Here is a 20,816-nt window from a genome sequence, read left to right as displayed (position 1 = left end):
AAAGAGTTAAAGATTTTAAAAGCTATTATTAAAATTGCTATATTGGTCTATTATGCTATATTATATGTGTGTACATATTGTATGTCCACATGGGGAAATTTTATTAAGAGTTTTATTTTAAATGGCTTATAGATAAGATTGTCCATAAATTTAAGCTGCTAAAATCAATCAAAGATACATTTTAATTTGTGTGACCTGAATCTGTGTATCATATGTTTTAGACTTGTTGGTAGAAAGAAACTAAAAACATTTTAGATGGTTGTGCTTAAGTTTACTGGCTAAACAAACTACACCATGTTAGATATTTAAGAGGTGTTTTCAAATACATGATTCTTAAAATTTATAGAAGGCATTGGACCTTCTGGTAAATGTTTTCTTAAGTTGTTATCTAATGGTTGAAACGGTTTGCTAAGTATTCATGTGATATTGCTATTGTCAGCAAGCGATCTAGGACTTGCTCCCTCATTTCTCTATTCTAAGCCCAACTTGTTCTTTCATTTCTCTATTCTCTTCAAGGTAGGAAACTAATTCTATTATGAAGGAATCTGTAGGACGCACAATTTAATCTTTAGACCTTATAAAAGAGATGGCTAACATTTTTCTGCAATAGCATAGCCAAAATAAGAACTCAAATAATAATCTCATAGCTAGATTCACTTCGCCATCAGCGAAGTATACAGTAAGTAGAAAAAACCTCCCTTTCAGACCAAAGGGAAAGAAAGTTTTAAAGTGAGAATATAATTTTCCTCATGGGCATTGTCTACCTTAAAAAACTACTACAGAACATGCCTGTGACTATAGACTTGTAGTTCAGGCCACCGAAGATTAGAGATGGGAAACGGGCACTCCCTTGACTTCATCCTCTGGTCTGCTTTAACACAAACCAGGAGGAAAAGAAAGCTTGGCATCAGAAGCAATGGGTGGCAGGCCTATTAATGGCTGATCTGTACAGTGATCTGCCCTCAAGGAGACCCAACAGGCCAGTCCACTGCAGTGGTTTTCAATATGGTAAGCCTGTGCTTCAGCAGAAGTCAGCTTGTGAAGAGCCCTGGCAGCTCTGCCAAGAGTTGGATCACTGGAAATGGACCTGCCCTGGAGTCGAAGGATGCCCAGGTCAGACCCACAGATCTTATTGGCTCTAAGCTGAAAAGCCCTTCACTCAGCCCAACTCCCAGTGACCACTGCAGCTGAGGGGATGGTCAAGTAGGGTCAGCAACATTGCAGGCAGAACTGTCAATTTCTTGTTAGAGATGCCACCTGCCTTTACCTGGCCAGCTCTCCTCCCAGGCCAGCCAAGTAATGAAAGTCAACAGAGTGCCTTCCCCTAGGAGGTTCACACCTCCCTTAGGATATACCCCATGTGAAGAGATAGATAGGTCTGGGCCTCTGAATTTACAAGGCCTAAAGCCCACCAGATTATTATCAAGCCCCTTCTATCAGGTTCTATTTGCCTCTCAATCAGAAAACTTCATTGTAGCTTAGACAGCACCTTTCTTAGCTCCTCTAATAATGACTCTGTCCTTTGTTCTAGGCCCTGTCTAGTGCACTTGGGCCTCATTCCTTTGTAATCATAACCTCTACTCTACCACCAATGGCTATACTCCCAACATGTGTGTACTGATGGTCCTCTTCCCCACTTAATGCTGTATAATTGTTCAAACCTGGTAAATGCCACTCTTAGGATCATTCGTTACTATCCTCACTCTGTCTTTTATGACCTTGTCTAAATATGATCAGAGTCGGCAAACTTGGAAGGCTTCCATAGCCTTGGCAACTCATGCCGACAGCCTAGGATGGTTACTGGGGCCATAAACTAGAGTGTCAATTTGTTGGGTCAACAACAGGAGCCACTGTGCACTTGCTCCTCATGTGGGATCTCTGTCCTTAATGTGCTGTACATTGTGATTTAATGCTATAACTAGTACTCAAACAGTATGTTTCACTTTGTGTTTCTATGTGGGTGCAAACTGTTGAAATCTTTATACTAAATTGATCTTCTGTATATAAAGAGAATTGAAAATGAATCTTGATGCAAATGGAAGGGGAGAGGGAGCGGGAGAGGGGAGGGTTGCGGGTGAGAGGGAAGTTATGGGGGGGGGGGAGCCATTGTAATCCATAAGCTGTACACTGGAAATTTATATTCATTAAATAAAAGTAAAAAAAAAAAGAATTTAGCATTTAACATATGTGTCATCCAGAGTCCCAAGAGGAGGGAAGACTTCTGCAATAAACAGTTCTGGGAAAAACCACTTAATTCTAATAAACAAGCAAGCAAAGAACAAGGACACATTTCTAGAAAAGAAACGCAGGAGAAAATTAATCAAATGCCCTCAGCAGCTTCTATGGGTAGTGGGATGACAAGTGGTTATTATTCTCTATGCTGCATAGATTCATTTTTAAATAAGAAAAATGTTATTAAAAGGCACTTAAGGTTTTCAATTTAAGGTGGATAGGTTACATTTGTTTATTTCTTTTCCTTCTAGAAATCTAATTGTGATGATAATATAGGAATAAAATAAGTACATATCCACAAATAATAAAGATAACAGAAAGAAGTCAAGAGATTCTAACACATTTCTCAAAGACCAGTGGCAGACCAAAGAATAATGAGGAATGAATCTGGCTATAGAAAACAGAAGCTGAAAAAAATCTACAGAATTATTAGCCCCTGGGAGAATCTGGGGGATGCAGAGCTCTGGGTAAAAGATAGCACAGAATTGGGTAGCATGACTGAAATGCACATCACTGAGAGTCTGTGGATGAAATAGGTGACAAATGGGAAGAGAACACAGTTAGATGTGTATTACTTCAAAATCTAAGAGGGAAAAGGAAAGGAAATAAAACAGGGGACTTACAGAGGACTAAGTCTCAGGAAAACTCCAGGCTTATCCTAAGAAATACTGAATGCTGGAAGCAACAGAGCTACATGATCTAACTTTGAGGAATAATGATTTCTAAAGTATCATTCTATATTCAGCTAAAATTCTAAAATTAAAGGAAAAAAATCAGACATGTCTGGGTTTTCAAGAAGTCATAAACTTCATTTCCTGTACTCCTTTCTTAGGAAACCATCTGGAGAATGTGCTCCAGGCAAAAGTGTGAGAAAATGACATAAGATCTAGGAAACAGTCACTTTAACCTGGAGCACAGTATGGGGAAACCCCATGGTGACATTAGTGTAAAGGATATAAAGTAATTCCAACTCCAGCATGGCTATGGAGGCTAGCTGGAGAGCCAGATTTGGAGAAAAGGAAAATAGGAAAATGTAACAGGATAGCTGATAGATGTCCAAAAAAAAAAAAAAAAAAAAAAAAAGAGAGGACATAATAAAACTAAATGATGCAAGTAAAAAACAAAGGCAATGAAAAACAAAAGTGAAAAGGAAAAACAAAAAGTGAGAGAAAAAGACACACAATCACAGTGCACCATTTAGCTTTATCTTGAAAGATAATTACTTAGCTATGATCAACTGAATGTTGTTTATCCATCTTATTCTTTTAGAATCACCCTATAAAAAAGTAAGGAAGATTTAGTTATTGTTACAGAGTAAAGTATAAATGCCTCAATGAAGTCAAAATATAAACAAAGATCACCTAAGTTACTGGGTGTTAGGTACAGGGAAGAGATATGTAGGAATGGTACAAGGCTATACTCATTTTATAAGTTGGAGAGTCAGGAACTCCTCTCTAGTTAATGGAGTGGGAAAAAACACTGTGAGGATAGGATATTATTTTATTTCATAAAGGTAACCAATGCAGAAAAAATGCACATACTCATACATAAGAAAAAGGTGGAGTGGGTGGAGGCATAAGTGTGCTGAATTACTATCTAGCACAAGAAAGAGACAATACATAATATAGGAATTAATCAATAAGGCAGTGAAGTACTTTTATTATTTAGTACTCTATCAGGAAAAACAGCAGAAAGAGGTAAAAGTCATCTCCATTCTGGGAGTGGGATGGGTTAGAATGGCAGGCAGAGACAGTTATTTTTCATTATAAACCAGTCTGCTTTATTTAATTGTTTAAGTTTTATTTATTTGAAAGGCAGAATGACAAAGAAGGGAAGGAAGAGGGGGAGGGGGAGGGGAGAGGGAGAGAGTGAGTTTCCATTTGTTGGTTACTCTCCAAATGATGCAACAGCTAGGCTACACTGAAGCCAGGAGCCAGAAACTCCATGTGGGTCTCCCACATGAGTGGCAGGGGACCTAGCACTTGGGCCATCACCTGCTGTCTTCCAAGTGTGTTAGCAAAAGCTGCATTAGAGTGGAGACAGGATTGAATCCCAGGCACTCAGTATGGGTTGTGGGTGTCCCAAGTGGCAGTTTAACCTGTGGCCCCATAACACCTGCCCTTATTAAAGCATTAATAGGTAGTACACTGACATAAAGGAGGAACAAATTTAAAAGTAGATAAAACATATTTTAAAAGGAACATCACGCTGTGGAGCAACAGTTTAGGACCCTGGACAAGGCTGAGCTATTGGGCAGTGCAGCACATGCTGGCAGCTGGCACAGGCACCCGTCCTCAGAATGCACCTGCCCAGGGCTGCCCTGGGTGCTTCAGCCAGACCGGCTTCACAGAATGAGTTTTTGAAGGTTCTCAAGGAATGAATTGGCATTAAAAGAAAAGGGGGCAGGTGGGAGAATCCAGGAAATAGAATGATTGATAATGCCCACTGATTAATTTGATGAGTAAACAAACAACATTAAGTATCCACAAGGTGGTAAGATCAGATTAGATAGGCAGCAAATAGAATACAAGCACTGAGTGATGGAGAAGGTGATATAGTTCACTGTTTTGGGGTTGGCATTTGGAGCAGCAGTTAAGATGTATCCCAAGTTGGAGTGTCTAGGCTTGTGATCTGGCTCTTTTTTTTTTTTTTTTGGTTTGCTTTTAAAGACTTATTTATTTATTTATTTGAGAAGCAGAGTTACAGAGAAGGAGAGATGGAGAGAGAGGTCTTCCATTACTTGGTTCACTCCTTAAATGGCTGTAACGGCCGAAGCTGGGCCAATCTGAAGCCAGGAGAGAGAAGCTTCTTCCAGGTCTCCTACACAGGTGCAGGGACCCAAGAACTTGGGCCATCCTTTACTGCCTTCCCAGGTCATAGCAGAGAGCTAGATGGGAAGAGAAGCAGTCAGAATTTGAACTGGTGTCCATAGAGGATACTGGTGCTGTAGAGGGAGGCTTAGCCCATTATGCCACAGCACCAGTACCCCCTGGATCCATCCTTCTAATTCCAGCCTCCTGCTAATGCACACTTTGGGAGGCAGCAGGTGATGGCCCAAATTCTTGAGTCCCTGCTACTGGATTGAGTTTCTAGCTCCCAACTTCAGCCTGGCCCAGAGCCAGCTGTTGCAAGCATATGGGAAGGTGGATCTCTCTCTCCCACTCTCTTTCTGAATTGCAAATTAAATGAAAATAAATAAAACTTTTAAAAAGTTTGACGTTTCAACAAATACAACCCACTCTATATGAGGGTTTGCTCTTCTAGTTCAGGGGAGGGTGGCTGAGTCTATTTAGAGCAGCCTAGGCTCTTGATGCAAAGAGCATCACCAACCTGGGACAGATAAGGGTTTCACATATATTCTTAACAGCAGTAAAGATCCAAGCTGGCTTTTTCACCAAGCCAAACATGGATCACTTAAAATTTATAGACAAACTGAGTATAGTGTACTTATTGAAAATAAATAAGGGAAGAGGTAAGTTGATGTGATTTTGTGGAGCAAAGCTTTCCCCTTTGGAAACATGCTAGAGTTCTAAAGGCTTGGATGTGCTGAATTCTCTCGGGAGCTTTGCTACTGTGATTTCTTAGTTCTATAGAATGGGCACTCTCACAATGCTCAGGTGAATGTCCAGGTGCCGTGACTGGGGTCAGCCTGGAGGCCCAGCTGACTTGTGTCAGGTCTGTCTCCTCATCAGGGCCCCTTTTGCCAGGACAATGCCATGTTCAACCCTCCAGAAAGCTCACTGGAGAGTTTTTACGTTCACTATTCACAACAGGCAGGGGTTTCTGTGCCCAGGAATGCAGCCCACAGACGATGCAGCAAATAGGCCCCCTTGCTCCAACTAGGGGCTGGATCTGAGGTACACAGTTCCTTTTTGCTGGTGAAAACAGGGTGATAGAACCTTCCAGAACCATAAATCCTCCAGGAAAGCCACTTTTCTCTCTCCCTCTCATTATCTTTTTGCAGTGCTAATGATCTGTGCCTTCCCACCTCACATTATCATGTATTATCACTACTGTTTCCAATGCCAAGTAAGCAGGGCTGAAATCCCCCTGGGACAAAGAGCAGAAGGCAAAGAGCAAGGCACGGTGGTTCTTATTATCATGGTCCAGTCCTGAGGTTTGGGCACAGAGAGAAGTCTATCACCATCTTCTGACCTGATACTGTCTGTCAAGTGGAGAAGGGGGAGGTACTGATCCAAAGGAGAATCTAGAGGGACATTATAATGAGAAAAATCTCAATGGAAATGAAGTCAACAGTAATTAGAATGGGTCACACCCATTGGAAGGTACTGGATACTTTACCCAGTGAAGTCGTGCAGGGAAGAATGTGAGCCAGTAAATGGGAGTGGATGTCCCTATAGGAGAATGGACTTGGTTATGGCAGGAATGAATGACTGCTTGCTGAGAGCTGATGAGCCTCTGCTGAGCTGCGGCTTCTCCCAGTGAACCTGTTCATGTCTGTGTAGTCATCAATCATGAAATCCTCTCCTTGGCATCACCATGTTGGTTCTCTTTATGTTGCTACCCGGAAGGAGGCATGGACAGGGACAGAAGCCCGTTTCCACTGGTCCTGTGTGCCCTAGCCTGGGTTTGCAGCAATCAAAAGCAGCATGGCAAAAAAAAAAAAAAGCAACATGGCTCCCCATTGTCACCCTCATTCAAGGAAGCTGGGCCCACCCACAGTGGGCGCTAAGGCCTTCATGATAAAATCAGCCAACACCCATCCCATTAGAAGAGAAAGCAAAGAGAAGAAATGGTCTCTACACCCAATGTTCAGAGCGCGCCATAGTGGTTCTCTAACTACAGCCTCCAGATCAGCAGCATCTGGAAAGTGTTAGAAATATACATTTTCAGGTCTCGCTCGCACAACCACTGAATCTGGGACTCTTGGCATGAGGACCTGAAACGTCCAGTATAACAAAGGACCCTAGTTTTTCCAAGGCATGCTAGAGGGTGAGAACCACTGATTTGACAGCAGCAAGTCTCTGACAAACAGGAGAGACCATCAGCAAAGAATTGCAAAAGTCTTTCAACTGTAGACCTCTATTTCAATCTCTGCCCATATTACACATTATTTGAAGAAATGTATTCATAGGCAAATCAAGTATTTCAGAATAAAGAGAAATTGGGGAGCAGTTAAAGGAAAGGAGAAAATAGGACTTGAAGTAGAATCATTTCTTTTGAAGATAAGGTTGGAATTGGGTATTGAAAGACAAGGATCGATGTCAAGATGAGGAGAAATACTGAGGTATTTTGATTACCATAGAAAATAGATAATCATATTCCAGTGTTCATTGAAATTGCCTTTTTTTTTTTTTATTTTTTTTATTTTTGACAGGCAGAGTGGACAGTGAGAGACAGAGAGACAGAGAGAAAGGTCTTCCCTTTGCCGTTGGTTCACCCTCCAATGGCCGCCGCGGTAGCGCGCTGCGGCCGGCGCACCGCGCTGATCCGATGGCAGGAGCCAGGTGTTCATCCTGGTCTCCCATGGGGTGCAGGGCCCAAGGGCTTGGGCCATCCTCCACTGCACTCCCTGGCCACAGCAGAGAGCTGGCCTGGAAGAGGGGCAACCGGGACAGGATCGGTGCCCTGACCGGGACTAGAACCCGGTGTGCCGGCGCCGCTAGGCGGAGGATTAGCCTATTGAGCCGCGGCGCCGGCCGAAATTGCCTTTTAAAAAGGACATGGTATCAAAATATTAGCAGGAAGCGAAAATTCCTGGAAGCAATGCTACCAATTTTCTCTTTAATCTAAAGCACTATATCTGCTCTTACTATTCATTCAAAAAGCACTTAGTCATGGCTTAGTGGGTGATTCTAGCCTGGCAATACAGAGATGGACAAAACCTTCATGCAGGGCAGCTCACAGAGAGAAAGGGAGACAGATGATCAAGCCATCAATTTCAATACACAGTGAGCACTGCTCTCATAGAAGGAAACAGAAACTGCCATGGAGCATGTGGGAGGAACACTTGTAAGAGCACAGCTTGGCTAAGAAAACATTCTAACATTCCCACGAATCCCCAGCTTAAGGTATCTGCAGTGACTCTTCTTGGTGAGCAGTATATGAATTTTTTATTAGTCCATTTGTTTGCCATAAAATATTAATAGAGCATTGTCTCTCTCACAGGGATTAATGTGCTATGTCACTTCTTGGTATTCCAAATCCAGCAAAGGTTCTGACAGTTATCTGGCAATAAAGGGCAAAGGGAGCAAAAGCCTGTTTATTTAGTAAAATAAAGAGCCTGCAATTAAGGTTGACATTTTTTAAACAGTATTTATTTCATGGACCAATTTGGGTCTAAAAAATACTGTAAAAGAGATTTTTTTTTTAAAGGATGTGCTTTAACAAAGGGCACTGTTGAACAAGTGGAAATGACACTGAATACCAACTGCTGCCTATGATAAAGTGTATGGCTCCAGATCTCAGTATGCCCTCAAATGAGATACACTATTGCTTAAAAAATATATTCAGGAACAAACTGTTTTATAAAATAGAAAAATAATGACTTCCAGACAAATTACAGTTCTGTGTATATGAGTATCTCCATAACTTCATTTTTAATGGAGGGATAGACCATGCTAACTTTTCCTTCCATCTTAGGTGTTCACTGTAACTCAGTTACAGCAGTAGGATAAGGGATAAAAAAGTGAGGGGGGTGTCAAACGTAACACATCTTAGGGCCTGAGAAGTTTTCATTCAACATTTTAAATGCTTTGAACATGAAGGGATCCACTGAATAGGACAATATCTTCATTTTCTTTTATTCAGCACCATTAACCTATTTGTCATCAGTCCATCCATCCATCCATCTCTCCATCCTCCCATCCATCATCTAATCACATAGCCATTTGTCATCCATGCAACCATTCATCCATTCACTTACCTACTTATCCATTACCCATAATCTATTCACACAGTCATTCATCATCTATATAGCATCCATCTTTTCTTATATCCATCCTCCTTTCATCTACTCTTTCATCAACCATCCCTCTCTCCTACTCTCCTTTATCATCTGTCCATCTACTCATCCATCATTTATCCATTGTCCATGTCATTCATACAGCTATTATCCATCCATCCATTCATACATCCATCTTCCTTCCACTCACCCATTCCTCCATCCAACTCTCCAAAATCCACTCACGTATATCCACCATTAATTCAGTCATTCATGAAACCACCCATCATCCATTCAGATTACACCAACCCTCCACCCACCATCATATCCATATACTGAACCTGTCCATTCAATATGGATTAAGCACTTCCTGGATAAACTCCTGATATCATATGAGGAATAATGAATGTTTCCCATATGTCCCTGCAGATTTTCTCCACTTTGTTTATCCTTCTTTGTACTGAGGGTTGGGAATTACCTGTAGAGATGGCACCAGGGAGCTTAGACTCATGGGAGCATTGGTAGAAGAGCAAAGGGAAAACAAAAAAGTAGGTGGGTATTTCTATGGCTTCCTTTTTTTTTTTTTGACAGGCAGAGTGGACAGTGAGAGAGAGAGAAAGAGAGAAAGGGCTTCCTTTGCCGTTGGTTCACCCTTCAATGGCCGCTGTGGCCAGCACACTGCACTGATCCGAAGCCAGAAGCCAGGTGCTTCTCCTGGTCTCCCATGTGGGTGCAGGACTCAAGCACTTGGGCCATCCTCCACTGCACTCCCGGGCCACAGCAGAGAGCTGGACTGGAAGAGGGGCAACTGGGACAGAATCCGGCGCCCTGACTGGGACTAGAACCCGGTGTGCCGGCGCCGCAAGCGGAGGATTAGCCTATTGAGCCACGGTGCTGGCCAGCTTCCTTCTTACAGTCCTTCCACCCATCTCAGATTCCTAGCCCATTGGTGGCTTGCTTCCCATGGCTCTCTCTAGCCTTGTAACCCAGTATTGCTTGTCCTCTCTCCCCGCAAGTTCCTTCAGGACAAAAGTGGTTAACAATGAGCCAGCTGCAACCAGTTCCTGGGTGCTGCACTCTCCTGGTGTGTGTCCTACCCCTTACCCACTCTTTCAGAGGCAGTGCCTCTGTAAAGTGCTGTGCAGATGAAACTAATTTGAGCGTCCTCTCTTTTTGCTGCAGGGTCACTGGCTGATACAGAGAGGGGCTGCAAAATCACTGACTTCAAGCCGGCGCCGCGGCTCACTAGGCTAATCCTCCACCTTGCGGCGCCGGCACCCGGGGTTCTAGTCCCGGTCGGGGCACCGGATTCTGTCCCAGTTGCCCCTCTTCCAGGCCAGCTCTCTGCTGTGGCCAGGGAGTGCAGTGGAGGATGGCCCAAGTGCTTGGGCCCTGCACCCCATGGGAGACCAGGAGAAGCACCTGGCTCCTGCCATCGGATCAGCGCGGTGCGCCGGCCGCAGCGCGCCAGCCGCGGCGGCCATTGGAGGGTGAACCAACGGCAAAAGAAGACCTTTCTCTCTGTCTCTCTCTCTCTCACTGTCCACTCTGCCTGTCAAAAAAAAAATTAAAAAAAAAATCACTGACTTCAGCTTCCTCTGTCCACCAAAATGCCTCACTCAAGGAAACAGCAGCTCTCGAGGTTAAGGTATTAGTGGAGACTTTAAAACGTGAGGACAAAGTCTGGATGCCATATGTATTTGGAGTTAGAAAGGTCCTGAAATACTAAAGAACCCAGGTCCCTCCTTTGACAGATGAGGAACCTGGTGCTCCGGAGGATCAAATGATCACCTGGATTCTGTGGCTACTGCCTTGCTGATGCCCTGCCTGGAGTTGTCTCCATGACGTCAACTCTGATGTGCCATGCCTGGATATATCCAGGTCTTGGGCTGACAGAGAAATGTCGTGATCCTCTTGGTCACATTAGGCACATCAGACCTGCAGCCCTCTGCTCAGTGTCAACACCTGGGTATTTCTCTCTGTGTCTGCTCCCTTTTTGAGACCAGGACCTGGTGGTGTTGTTCCCAACTCCTCTCCATTTCAGCAACCTCCACTCTGGCATTTGTTTTAGCTTCTGCTGAATTCCCACCATCTTCATCCAGTCCCAGTCATCTCCCTCCATGACCACTGGAAAGTTCCAAATTCTAACCCCTCTACCGTCCTCCCACTTCAAAATGTTCCTGACAATGTCAGATCTGGAGTTAAAATTGTGTTATTGTAGTTGACCAAGTGCTCACAGCTGCCTACTAGTTACTGTCTGCTTTGTCTTTTCCAAATGTTAGGCTCATTCTACAACTCAAACCCCTTCTACAGTCCCCTAAACCCTGCAGGTCCCAGCCTAAGCTAAAACAGACGCAGTGGGATGTGTTCCCTCATGGACTTCTGTGTACCTGTTGTGCATGTTGAGCCACAGTGACCATTTCCCCTTGCTTGTCCAGTGATACTATTGTTTGCCTCTACCCTCCTCCACAAAAGAGCTTTCTGTTGATGTTTGAAACGTGTTCAGATTTGAGATCAGATTCTTTCTTCATTGCCAGAGTTCTCCTTTCCAGTTAAAGTCTCTCCCTGTCTAAATCTGGATTTGCATTATTCAGTAGGGTCCCATGTCCATACCCTCCCTGATCCTCTCAAATAAAAGAACTTCATTCAGTTTGCCCTCTGCCTGTAAGATAACTCTAATAGACAATGGATCTCGGGCAGCATAAGGAGCCTTTGCCGTTCAGATCACAATCAGAGATAGCCACCTGCTTCTTCTACTTCTAAGGACTCCTACATGCACACCTCACAAATATGAAGACTACCGAGAAGGATGTGATTGTCTTGGGTGGCTCTGTGACAGGGCTTCAGACAAAGAAAAAGAGCCAAGGGAAGGGAAGAGCCAACAAGCGATCATTTGTAATCCAGCTCAAAAGGCACAGCACTGTAGATATTCTATGACTTTCAAATCAAATCCTGGGAGAAGAGACTTCTTCAATAGCCCTTCAATAGCCCTCAAAAATGGTGTCTAGTCAGTGTCTTTGGGGGAGGGACCATATCCTGAACCTCACTCCATTGGTGGCACAGAGGAGAACGTGTAGCAGAGTAGATGCTTGCATAGTTCCCCTGATCCTGAGAATACAAGCAAACACAGCTGGGGAGAAGGGGAAACATTACTTCCTGAGGCTTCTGAGATCTGGGTGTGGGGTGGGGAGCTTAAATGGAAAGAGTTGAAAAAATGTCACAGCAAGGTATAACAGATCTGGAAACAGAGAAACGTTAGGAGTTCCAATAGCTACAGAATCTGAGTAGTAGAAAGTCTCTAAGAAGATGGTGGCAAAGCCCTGAGCTATCAGTAGGTGGTAGGTGCTGATCACATTGTTCACACTTCAATGCCTGCCTGACAGTTAAAAACATGATGCTAGGTGAGTTTTGCCAAGTTTTATTTTCCTGAACTTTCCATCAAATCCCTGTCCTGGACTTGCTAGCTGTGGCCCATGGGAGAAAACTGTAGCTGTCACTTCTATCCTTGGAGTTTACCATCAGGCAGCTCACCTAGCCTCGTGACACGGTCTCAGAAAACCTTGTCCCGTGTGTTGTTGACATCTTCAGATATCAAGGTTGTTGTGTAGGCTGAAAGAGCTCGTTGGCTAACAGAAGTGTCTTATTTATGAGGATAGGGTAGACAGGATCATATTGTACTTTTCTGATATCTCCTGCTCTTCATAAGCCTTTCAAACAGCTGCTGTTTCCTTGGGTATCTGCTCATGCAGTGTCCTCAGAATGATCTGACTGTCCTCTCACACATGGACCACAACAGTGTTGAACACGCCTTTCTCCTCATACGTGTATTTATCCCAACATCTGAGACACACATTTCCAGCTTCCCAAAGCACCAGGAATTTTTATTAATGAGAGCATAGACTCCTGTGATCCACAGTAGCTTTGTGATTCTCTTCCCAGTGCATCAGTAAAGATCTTCATTCTTCAGCCTGGAGTTTCTACATTACCCTAGTCACTCAGAATAGCTTCTCGCTCTAGTGAGTAACCGAGACCCTGCTCTGATCTGACACTGTAGACACCACAGCTGCCTGGTTAAACTGATCTTGAACGAATGTTCCCTAGGATGAATTCTCTTGGATACTTAGGTACCCAGACTATTACTTTATCACATGAGGGAGAGAGATAGCGTTATCTCTGAGAGCAGCAAAGAGCACTTATCCAATTGGAATTTACATCCAAGCCACTTCCAAAGAAATCTGGAAGTCAAATTCAGATAAACAACATATTTTCCCAGAGTTGTTGTGAAAAGACAAAAGGAGACAGGAACCAATGTAAGTAAGATGGCAGATTCAGGGATAGACATGGGGAACATACATTTTATTTGAGAAGAAGATAATTCTTCCATCCTAGGTGGGGGCTACTGCTGCTGAGAAGGCACTCTGGAAGCACCTGGCAACATCAGAAAAACTAACATCCTGACCAGCTGCACCTAATGAAGGGAAGCAGGTAGGAGAAAGGCACTGCCAGCGAGGCCCTAATCTATCTTCATGTCACCTACAAGTTCAAGCACAAAGGGTCATACAGGAGTGACAACTCCTGATGTCAGGAGTCTGTGTGCAAACCTTGGCTCTACTACTAATTCAACGTGCAATCATACACCAGTCAGGTCAAGCAACCGCAGCTTAGTGGCCTCACAGGTAAAATAAGGAAAATGTAAAGCAGTGGAGCCTGCACGTATTAGGGACAGAGGTACAGGGACCTCATCATGGACAGCAGCAGAGACTGAGGGGGTAGCTGGCCAGATGGTGGTGGTATCGGTGATAATGGTGGTGATGGTGTCCGATGATGGTGTTGGTGACTTTAATAATGGTGGTGTTGATGGTGAAGCAGATGGTGGTGGTCATGGTGATGGAGGAGGTAGTTGTGGGGGAGCTCAGGTTACAAGCATGGGGATTCTATCATTCATGTACGTTTCCATTACTTTATGACCTTTGGCTTACAGAGCTTAAAGACTTCTCAACATACCATGCTTTGTAAACACCAGCGAAGAGAAAAGACTGAATTTCCTATCTGGGTCAGCATAGGGTGTATCACAGGGGAGGCCAGGAGAGTATCAGCTGCCTGGGAACTTGCAGCAATTGAGCATCACTGTAAACTGGACATCACTCAATGAGCTGGAAGTGCACACAACCACATGCTGCGTCCTTACAGGGTGCTCCATGGCAAACAGGGAGAGAAAAGGCATCTGCATCGACGGCTGCCTCTGTACTATTATCTGGAACACAATGCCCTTTCTGTAAAGCAAGCACGGCAATACACACACAGCACGCTTTGCAAAAACAAGCAGGCAAAAGGGTACTCCTATCCACTTTAAACATGAGCCTGTGCGGTGGGTCAGGGTATTGGTGTACAGAACAAGGTTGAAAGAGATCAAATGAGAATGGCATTGCATGGACTAATGGACAGTCCTGGACAAAGACCTGAGCAGGATCTAAATCCTTGGGGCAAAACAAAGAAACTGAGGTGAGGTTAAAAGTGTGAGAGGTCTTTGGACCTTTAACAGGCCATGGAAGCGTGTGCGGGGTGGGAGAGTCATAAGCCCCAATGACCTAGGCTCAGGTGCATCAAGACGACCATGTTGGTTTCCCCCCAGGCTGTTTAAGTGATCCTTTAGAACTTGCTGCTGGGAGGCGGTCAGGAAAAATACACAGGGCTGGCAGCTGCACAGTACCTGCATGAGATATTTGCAGAACAAAAACACATATCAGCACAGTGCAACCTGTCTTCAAAATGATGCTGCCGGGTACCCGCTGTAGCTTAATTCAACACCCAGCTCAAGAGCTCTGGAAAGGCCCGAGGAAACCAGCAAAAACCAACTGTGTGTGTTTTATCAGTGCAGCTGGGTGTCTGTGTGAAATGGTAGAAACCTCAGCACAGGCAGTGAATGACGATTTCCGTTTGTTTTTTTTCCACTCACAGGATGTACTGCATTTAGGCTTTTATGCACAGGTTCAACAAAACTCTTCTCATCTTAGCAAAGCATCCTTGCGGCTGCCTTCACCTGTGGAAGCTGAGCCAGTGACCCTGGGGTCAGTCACCATGCTGGCTCCTTCTTAACAGAGATGTTTTCCAAGATGGCCCCCAGGTTTTCCATGATCCTGTGGCATCTGAGAAGCCATTTCAAACATCTCTCATTCTCCCCCTGATGGGTACTTTTGCTCACAAGTTGGTTCCTTCCATTTTCATCATGGCTATTGGCCATGTTCATTATTTGTGGCTTACTAGACTTGAGTCCCTTGATGGGTGAGGCCATTAGATGTCAGTTATCCAAGAGTATAATCTGTGCATGGCACAGAGAGATGATGAGTGTTGGCCCTGTCATGTAGGGGTGGGGGACCTTTTTCCTGCCATGGGCCATTTGGTTATTTCTAACTTCATTTGTGGCCCATACAAAGTTGTTAACTTAAAAATTAGCCTGCTATAGGTTTACTGAATTTCAAGTTCTGCCTGCTGTAGTCTTGGCAGGGCCACTCCAAAGGACTTTGCAGGTGTTAGAAGGCCCCCTGGGCCAGATGTTCTCCAACCCAGCATAGGGGAAGGCTCTGACAGTGCTGACTTTTCACAGTATCCAAGGGAAATCAGGATGCTTATCAAGCAAACGAGACCGGAAAGTGGATAGGAATGGTACAAAGCGTGGCTAAGTGAGGCCACAAAGGTGTTAGGCATTACTCTTGATTGCTTCTGATTGGAAGCCGAGGACTTTCAGAAATGTCTGCATCTATCCCTTCATGGAGTTTTCAGGATGATTTAATGACCCAGTCCAATGCTCCCTGCACCACCTTTTTAAATTTTTACAACCACTCATGAGAGTAAACACTTTTATTACTAACAATTAACCCCATTTTACTTGGGAACCACAGGACCCGAAATTGAACGCTGGCAGTTGGCTAGACAATCTTCACTCTGAACCACCTGTTCTCTATCTATCTGGACACCTTGGTAATGACTGGAGACATTTTTAATTGTCTTAATGAGGGCAGGGGAAGGGAGGATGAGGTTACTATTGGCATACAATGGGTAGAGGGCAGAGATGCTATCAAACCTACAATGCTCAGGACAACCCTCTATAGCAAAGAATCATCAGGCGTTAAATTATCGATACTGCTGAGGTTGAGAAACTGGCAGAAACCATGACACTGTGACTCTTCAGGCCACACTGCCTCTTCTTTCGCGTTTCTTCACGGCCTTTCACATGCCTGCTTGCTTGCAATGATTTTTTTCAAGGTCTATATCCCCCTTCACAGTGTCAGCTCTATGTTTCCTTCACCACTAAATTCTCAGATCTCAGGGTAATGGCCGGCAAATACTCATGCTAAATATCACCTCCCATTTAGTCTATGATTTCTAATACGTATGTGCTCACTTTAAAAAAAAAAAAGTCAAGGATGTGTGATGGAGAAGTAGCATGGGCAAGTGACATTTGCATATTACAGATTTATTTTGAGCATAAAATGCATTATTGCATTTAGCTTAGGAAATTAGAGCCAGCAGAAAACCTGAAACCCTGCATCCAAACTTTGGGTCCTGACTGAGGCTAATTTTTCATTGTCCTTGAAGCTAATCATGCCTGCGGAAACAGCATCACCAAATTGACTAAACGAGATTTTCAATTAACTCAAACAGATGGCTGAAATTTTCCAGGTGACTTTCCATATTAATTCAGTGAGTTTGCTGGACCAGGCCCCAGGAGGCTTGCCAGGGATGGGGGCTGCAAGGCAAACCATGAAATATATGGATCTCTAGGAGAGAAGTCATAGCCTTAAGCTGAACCTTTCTTTAATCCCAGCAAAGCTATTGCCAGCCAAATCAATCCAACACCCTCAAACTCTGCACTCAGGGCTGGCCCCCCAGGGGTGGGTCTTCAGAGAGTCAGGCCCTGGGCTGGCTGCCTGGGAGTCAGGTTCATTAACTTACTAGAAGACTCTGGCCCTCTCAGGTGAGGGAGAAGACCGGTGCAGGGCAGGGCAAAGAGGCAGTGAGTGGCCCTCACAGAGCATGGAGTTCCATGCAGGTTGGTCTGTGTTAGGACCTCATGGCATTTTAAGTTTTGTTGAAGAAAGAAGAGTTGAGAGAAGCTCAGTGGAATTCTGCAGAGGTCTCAGGTTTCTGTGCAGGGCGTGGGTGTGGGACAAGAATAGCCACACAGCCACAGCAGAAGAACACATTCATCAGGGAACCAGAGTCATCAAGGCCCAGAGCATCAATCCTAGAGCCAGGAGGAGCCAAAGTGGCTGTGGCCAAAGGCGCCTGCTCTTCTGGAAGCTGCCAGCAGCTACGAATAATGTGGAGTTCTGTAATTGAATAATGAAGACCCAGGCTAGAGGTTTGGCAAAATTTGGATTGGGTATTTGCTGAGTCTGAGAATGAGTCATTCTTGGCTTACACAGTCCCACTTGCAGAGCTACAGGGATCTAAAAATGCGTGGATCCTGGTGCCACTACAATTTCCTCTTTTTTGAAGCCCCCATCAATATTCTCAACAAGGGTTTAATGGTGCTGCAACTGAAATCTGGATGGATAATCAACCCGCAGACTGAATTCTGGGTCAAACTAAACTGATACCCAGACCACTTCACTTGCATGGAGCTTATCAGCTGTTTTGATTTTTAAAAATCTACCACAACTAGACATTGATAAGACATCAATCACACTGTCAATATGTCTTGCAACTCTGTCACCTTACCGTCTGGGAGATTTGGCCTTATTGAAACAGAACACATCACACAGCTGCTCGAACTGCAGAATTATAGAAAAGCTCTAAAATGATGCTCTAAAACCAGAGATTCGTTTGCAGAAATTCAAGCTACGTGACTTCCTTGAAATTACTGCATCAGTTCCTCCAATGCGTGTTATCTGCTGTTGGCCAAGCCACTGTGACCCTACTGACCCAGACACATCCTTCCCAGAGGAGCCCTGCCTCCTGGGAAGGTAATCTACTCCTGAAATGAACCAACAAGTAGCAGTTGTCCATGTTCACTGGGTTTTCTTTTCCTGAAAAACCAAATCGCAAAGCAGTAACGAAAACTTCAGAAAGCTTATTTAGCTTTTTTGTTGGATGCTTGGATTAGTAGCAAAATAAGTCAGATTCCAAAAAGAACATATGCATGCACCTCCATGTTATTTTTTTTTCTAACATAATAGAAGAAAACAAACCTCATTCGTGGGTCATCAGGCGGCATCATCTCCAGGTCGTGAGTGGGTCCATTTAAGCCGATAACGTGTAGGGAAATGCTGGGGTTTTCAGAGCCGGCCTGGGAAGAGGGACGGAGACACAAATAAGCAACCTGGTGCCTGCAGAGTGCTTCAGCCCTGGAGAATTTGCTCCAGAAGAGTCACAGGTGAAGCTCCGGGAATTCTGGAGCTCAATGCTAAGGAGCCGGGTGCAGGCTGAGGACAGGTGCTTCACATGTAGAGAGTTACAAAGGCTAAAGAGATAGCCAGGGTGATTTATGTCTTCCCCAGGAGTCCCCTCCCCCTTTTCCCAAGTCTCTCAGTCTACCTGCGGTGAGTACCACTGTCCTGGGTTAACCACAACTGGAGAAGGAAAAGCAAACCAGATAAGAAAAGATGGGTGCAAGACCAGGAAGAGAAAGCTGGAGGGTTGGGGCAGGGCGGACACAGTGAATGATGGTCACGGCTCAGTGGTGGTGAGTCAGTCCTTCCAGGACTGCTACACTGCTCCCCTGTCTCTGGGAACAAGTACCCGGAAGGGGCTAGGGAAAGCTGTGGCAGTGCTTCCTCAGGGGACGGGCTTGGTCTGCTGCCCTCACTTTCAGCACCCTACACAAAGCATTCACTTTAACAGAGGAAATCAACCCCTATCAAGGCACAAGCCAGGCAGGTTCACCAACTCAAGATTCTGATTGTGGAGTGGGTGGGAGTGGGGGCAAAGAGAGCAGCAGTTCTGTTGGCCAAACACGTTGCTTTCTATTGTGACAAGCACCTTCCAACCCTGAGCAATGTGGTGCACCACAAGCCCACCTTCAGAGCCTCTGTCCCAGAGTTCCCAGTGAAGTCCAGGGGCCCTACAGGATTTTAGGTTGTTACTCGTAGATTTGGGGAACTTCCATAAAAAAAGTCACCATGAAAAGTCTTCCTTCTCTGGGTGGTCAGATGAAGAGCAGGCAGCCAATGGCTGCTTTGTGTGGGTGTGTGCACATGTGTGTCACGTGTATGAGTGTGTGAGCATGTGTGTGTTTTGGGAATATAGAGGGGTTAGGAAGGTTTGGCATCAATCCAGTATACTTTATAATGTTTCCAAGTCACTTTGGACCTTTCCATGCAATACAGAATTAAGTCCAATCAAGTCTGACTGAGAAAGGAGTGGAGGAACATTGTGTGCTGGTATCTAGGTGCTCTCAGATGGGGGGGGAGGGAAGGCAGAGACCCAGGCTGTGGCCTCAGGGGACTCATGCTCCTTCTATTCTGGGACCCTCTTGGATCTTGGCCATACCTATCACAGGGTTGTGGAAAGGAGTATGCAATATCAGATGTTATTGATGTTAGTAAAATGGTTCCTTATCTGTGGTGCCCTCTTAAGCCCTGGGTGCCATCTTAAGCTCTGGCCCTAAGCCCCAGCCTGGCTTGCTAGAAGTCAGGTGACCAAATGGCCCAACCACAGTGTCAGATCCACCCCCACCCTAATGGGATTCACTGCTCCCACTTCCCTACGCCCTGCAGGAGTATAACAAGACCTGCTTCCCACACACAGGCCTTATCAGTTTAAAGAGAGTGTGGACTCCTGGCTTCCAGATCTCTCTAGTGGGACAGGGAACTGAGGTTCAAATACTCCTAGTGGAGACTGGAGCACTGCTTCAGAGGCAGTCCTTGGCAGAATACCAGGTGAGAGCCAGGCAGCCAAGTGGAGGAATCCAGGCACTGAGCTGCTCACAGGGGTCTCACAGCTGTCTAAGGAGACCAGTGGGTAGCAGGACCCTGTGTTTCCATGGGAGTTGCATTCCTACTCTCTCACATCATCCTCTCTCCCACTGACTGGGCCATACAAGTGTTAGCATGAGGCCCTCCCCTCTCTCTGGTGACGTGATTTGGTAACAAAGTGAGGTTTGGATGTCCTGTGACTCCTACCCCATAGCTCCATTCATTTCCTGCCCTTCCCCCACCCCTCACCATTCCACTTGACCCTCTTCAGGTCAGAATATGGCTGTCTTATCCCCTTCAGGTTCCTGTAACAGAGTACCAGAAGCTGAGTGGCTCATAAACAATCACGATGCAGTTCTTTCTGTGCTAGAGGCTGGAAGGCCAAGCTCATAGATGGAGGATTCTTACTGTATCATCACAGGGTGGAAATGCAAGAGTTCTTTGGGGTGTCCTTCACAAGGGCACTAATGCCAACCACAAGGGCTCCACTCTTATGACATCCTCCAACCCTCATCACCTCCCCAACATCATCATCTTGGGGCTTAAGGTTCAACACAGGAATTTTGGGAGGATGCAAATTTTCAGGCCATAGCATTGACCAAGGACAATGCAGCCACGCCCAGAACCAGGGGAACAGGGATGGCTGGGAGTCCCTCTGTTCTCCCAGAAGCCAAACCCTCCACGGAAATGTGAGCAGTCAGCGTGGGCAATGTATGAGGTTTTGCCACCTGGAGTCCTGGATGAAGGGAATGTTTTAATTTTTT

The 20,816-nt window shown here is 45.0% G+C and overlaps 1 protein-coding gene across 1 annotated transcript in view; it reads right to left on the bottom strand.

The window, feature by feature from the left end:
- DPP6 (dipeptidyl peptidase like 6) overlaps positions 1-20,816 on the bottom strand; it is an 889,247-nt gene that overhangs the window by 126,879 nt on the left and 741,552 nt on the right. The window contains exon 10 of the mRNA XM_062193815.1: positions 18,328-18,425. Coding sequence (XP_062049799.1) covers positions 18,328-18,425 — 98 coding nt within the window. The remainder of the gene's footprint in view (positions 1-18,327; positions 18,426-20,816) is intronic.

The sequence above is a fragment of the Lepus europaeus genome, chromosome 5 (assembly GCF_033115175.1).
Source record: "Lepus europaeus isolate LE1 chromosome 5, mLepTim1.pri, whole genome shotgun sequence".
Classification (NCBI taxonomy): Eukaryota; Metazoa; Chordata; class Mammalia; order Lagomorpha; family Leporidae; genus Lepus; species Lepus europaeus.
Note: the sequence above shows the minus strand (reverse complement) of the source record. Positions and strands in the feature narration are given on the sequence as shown.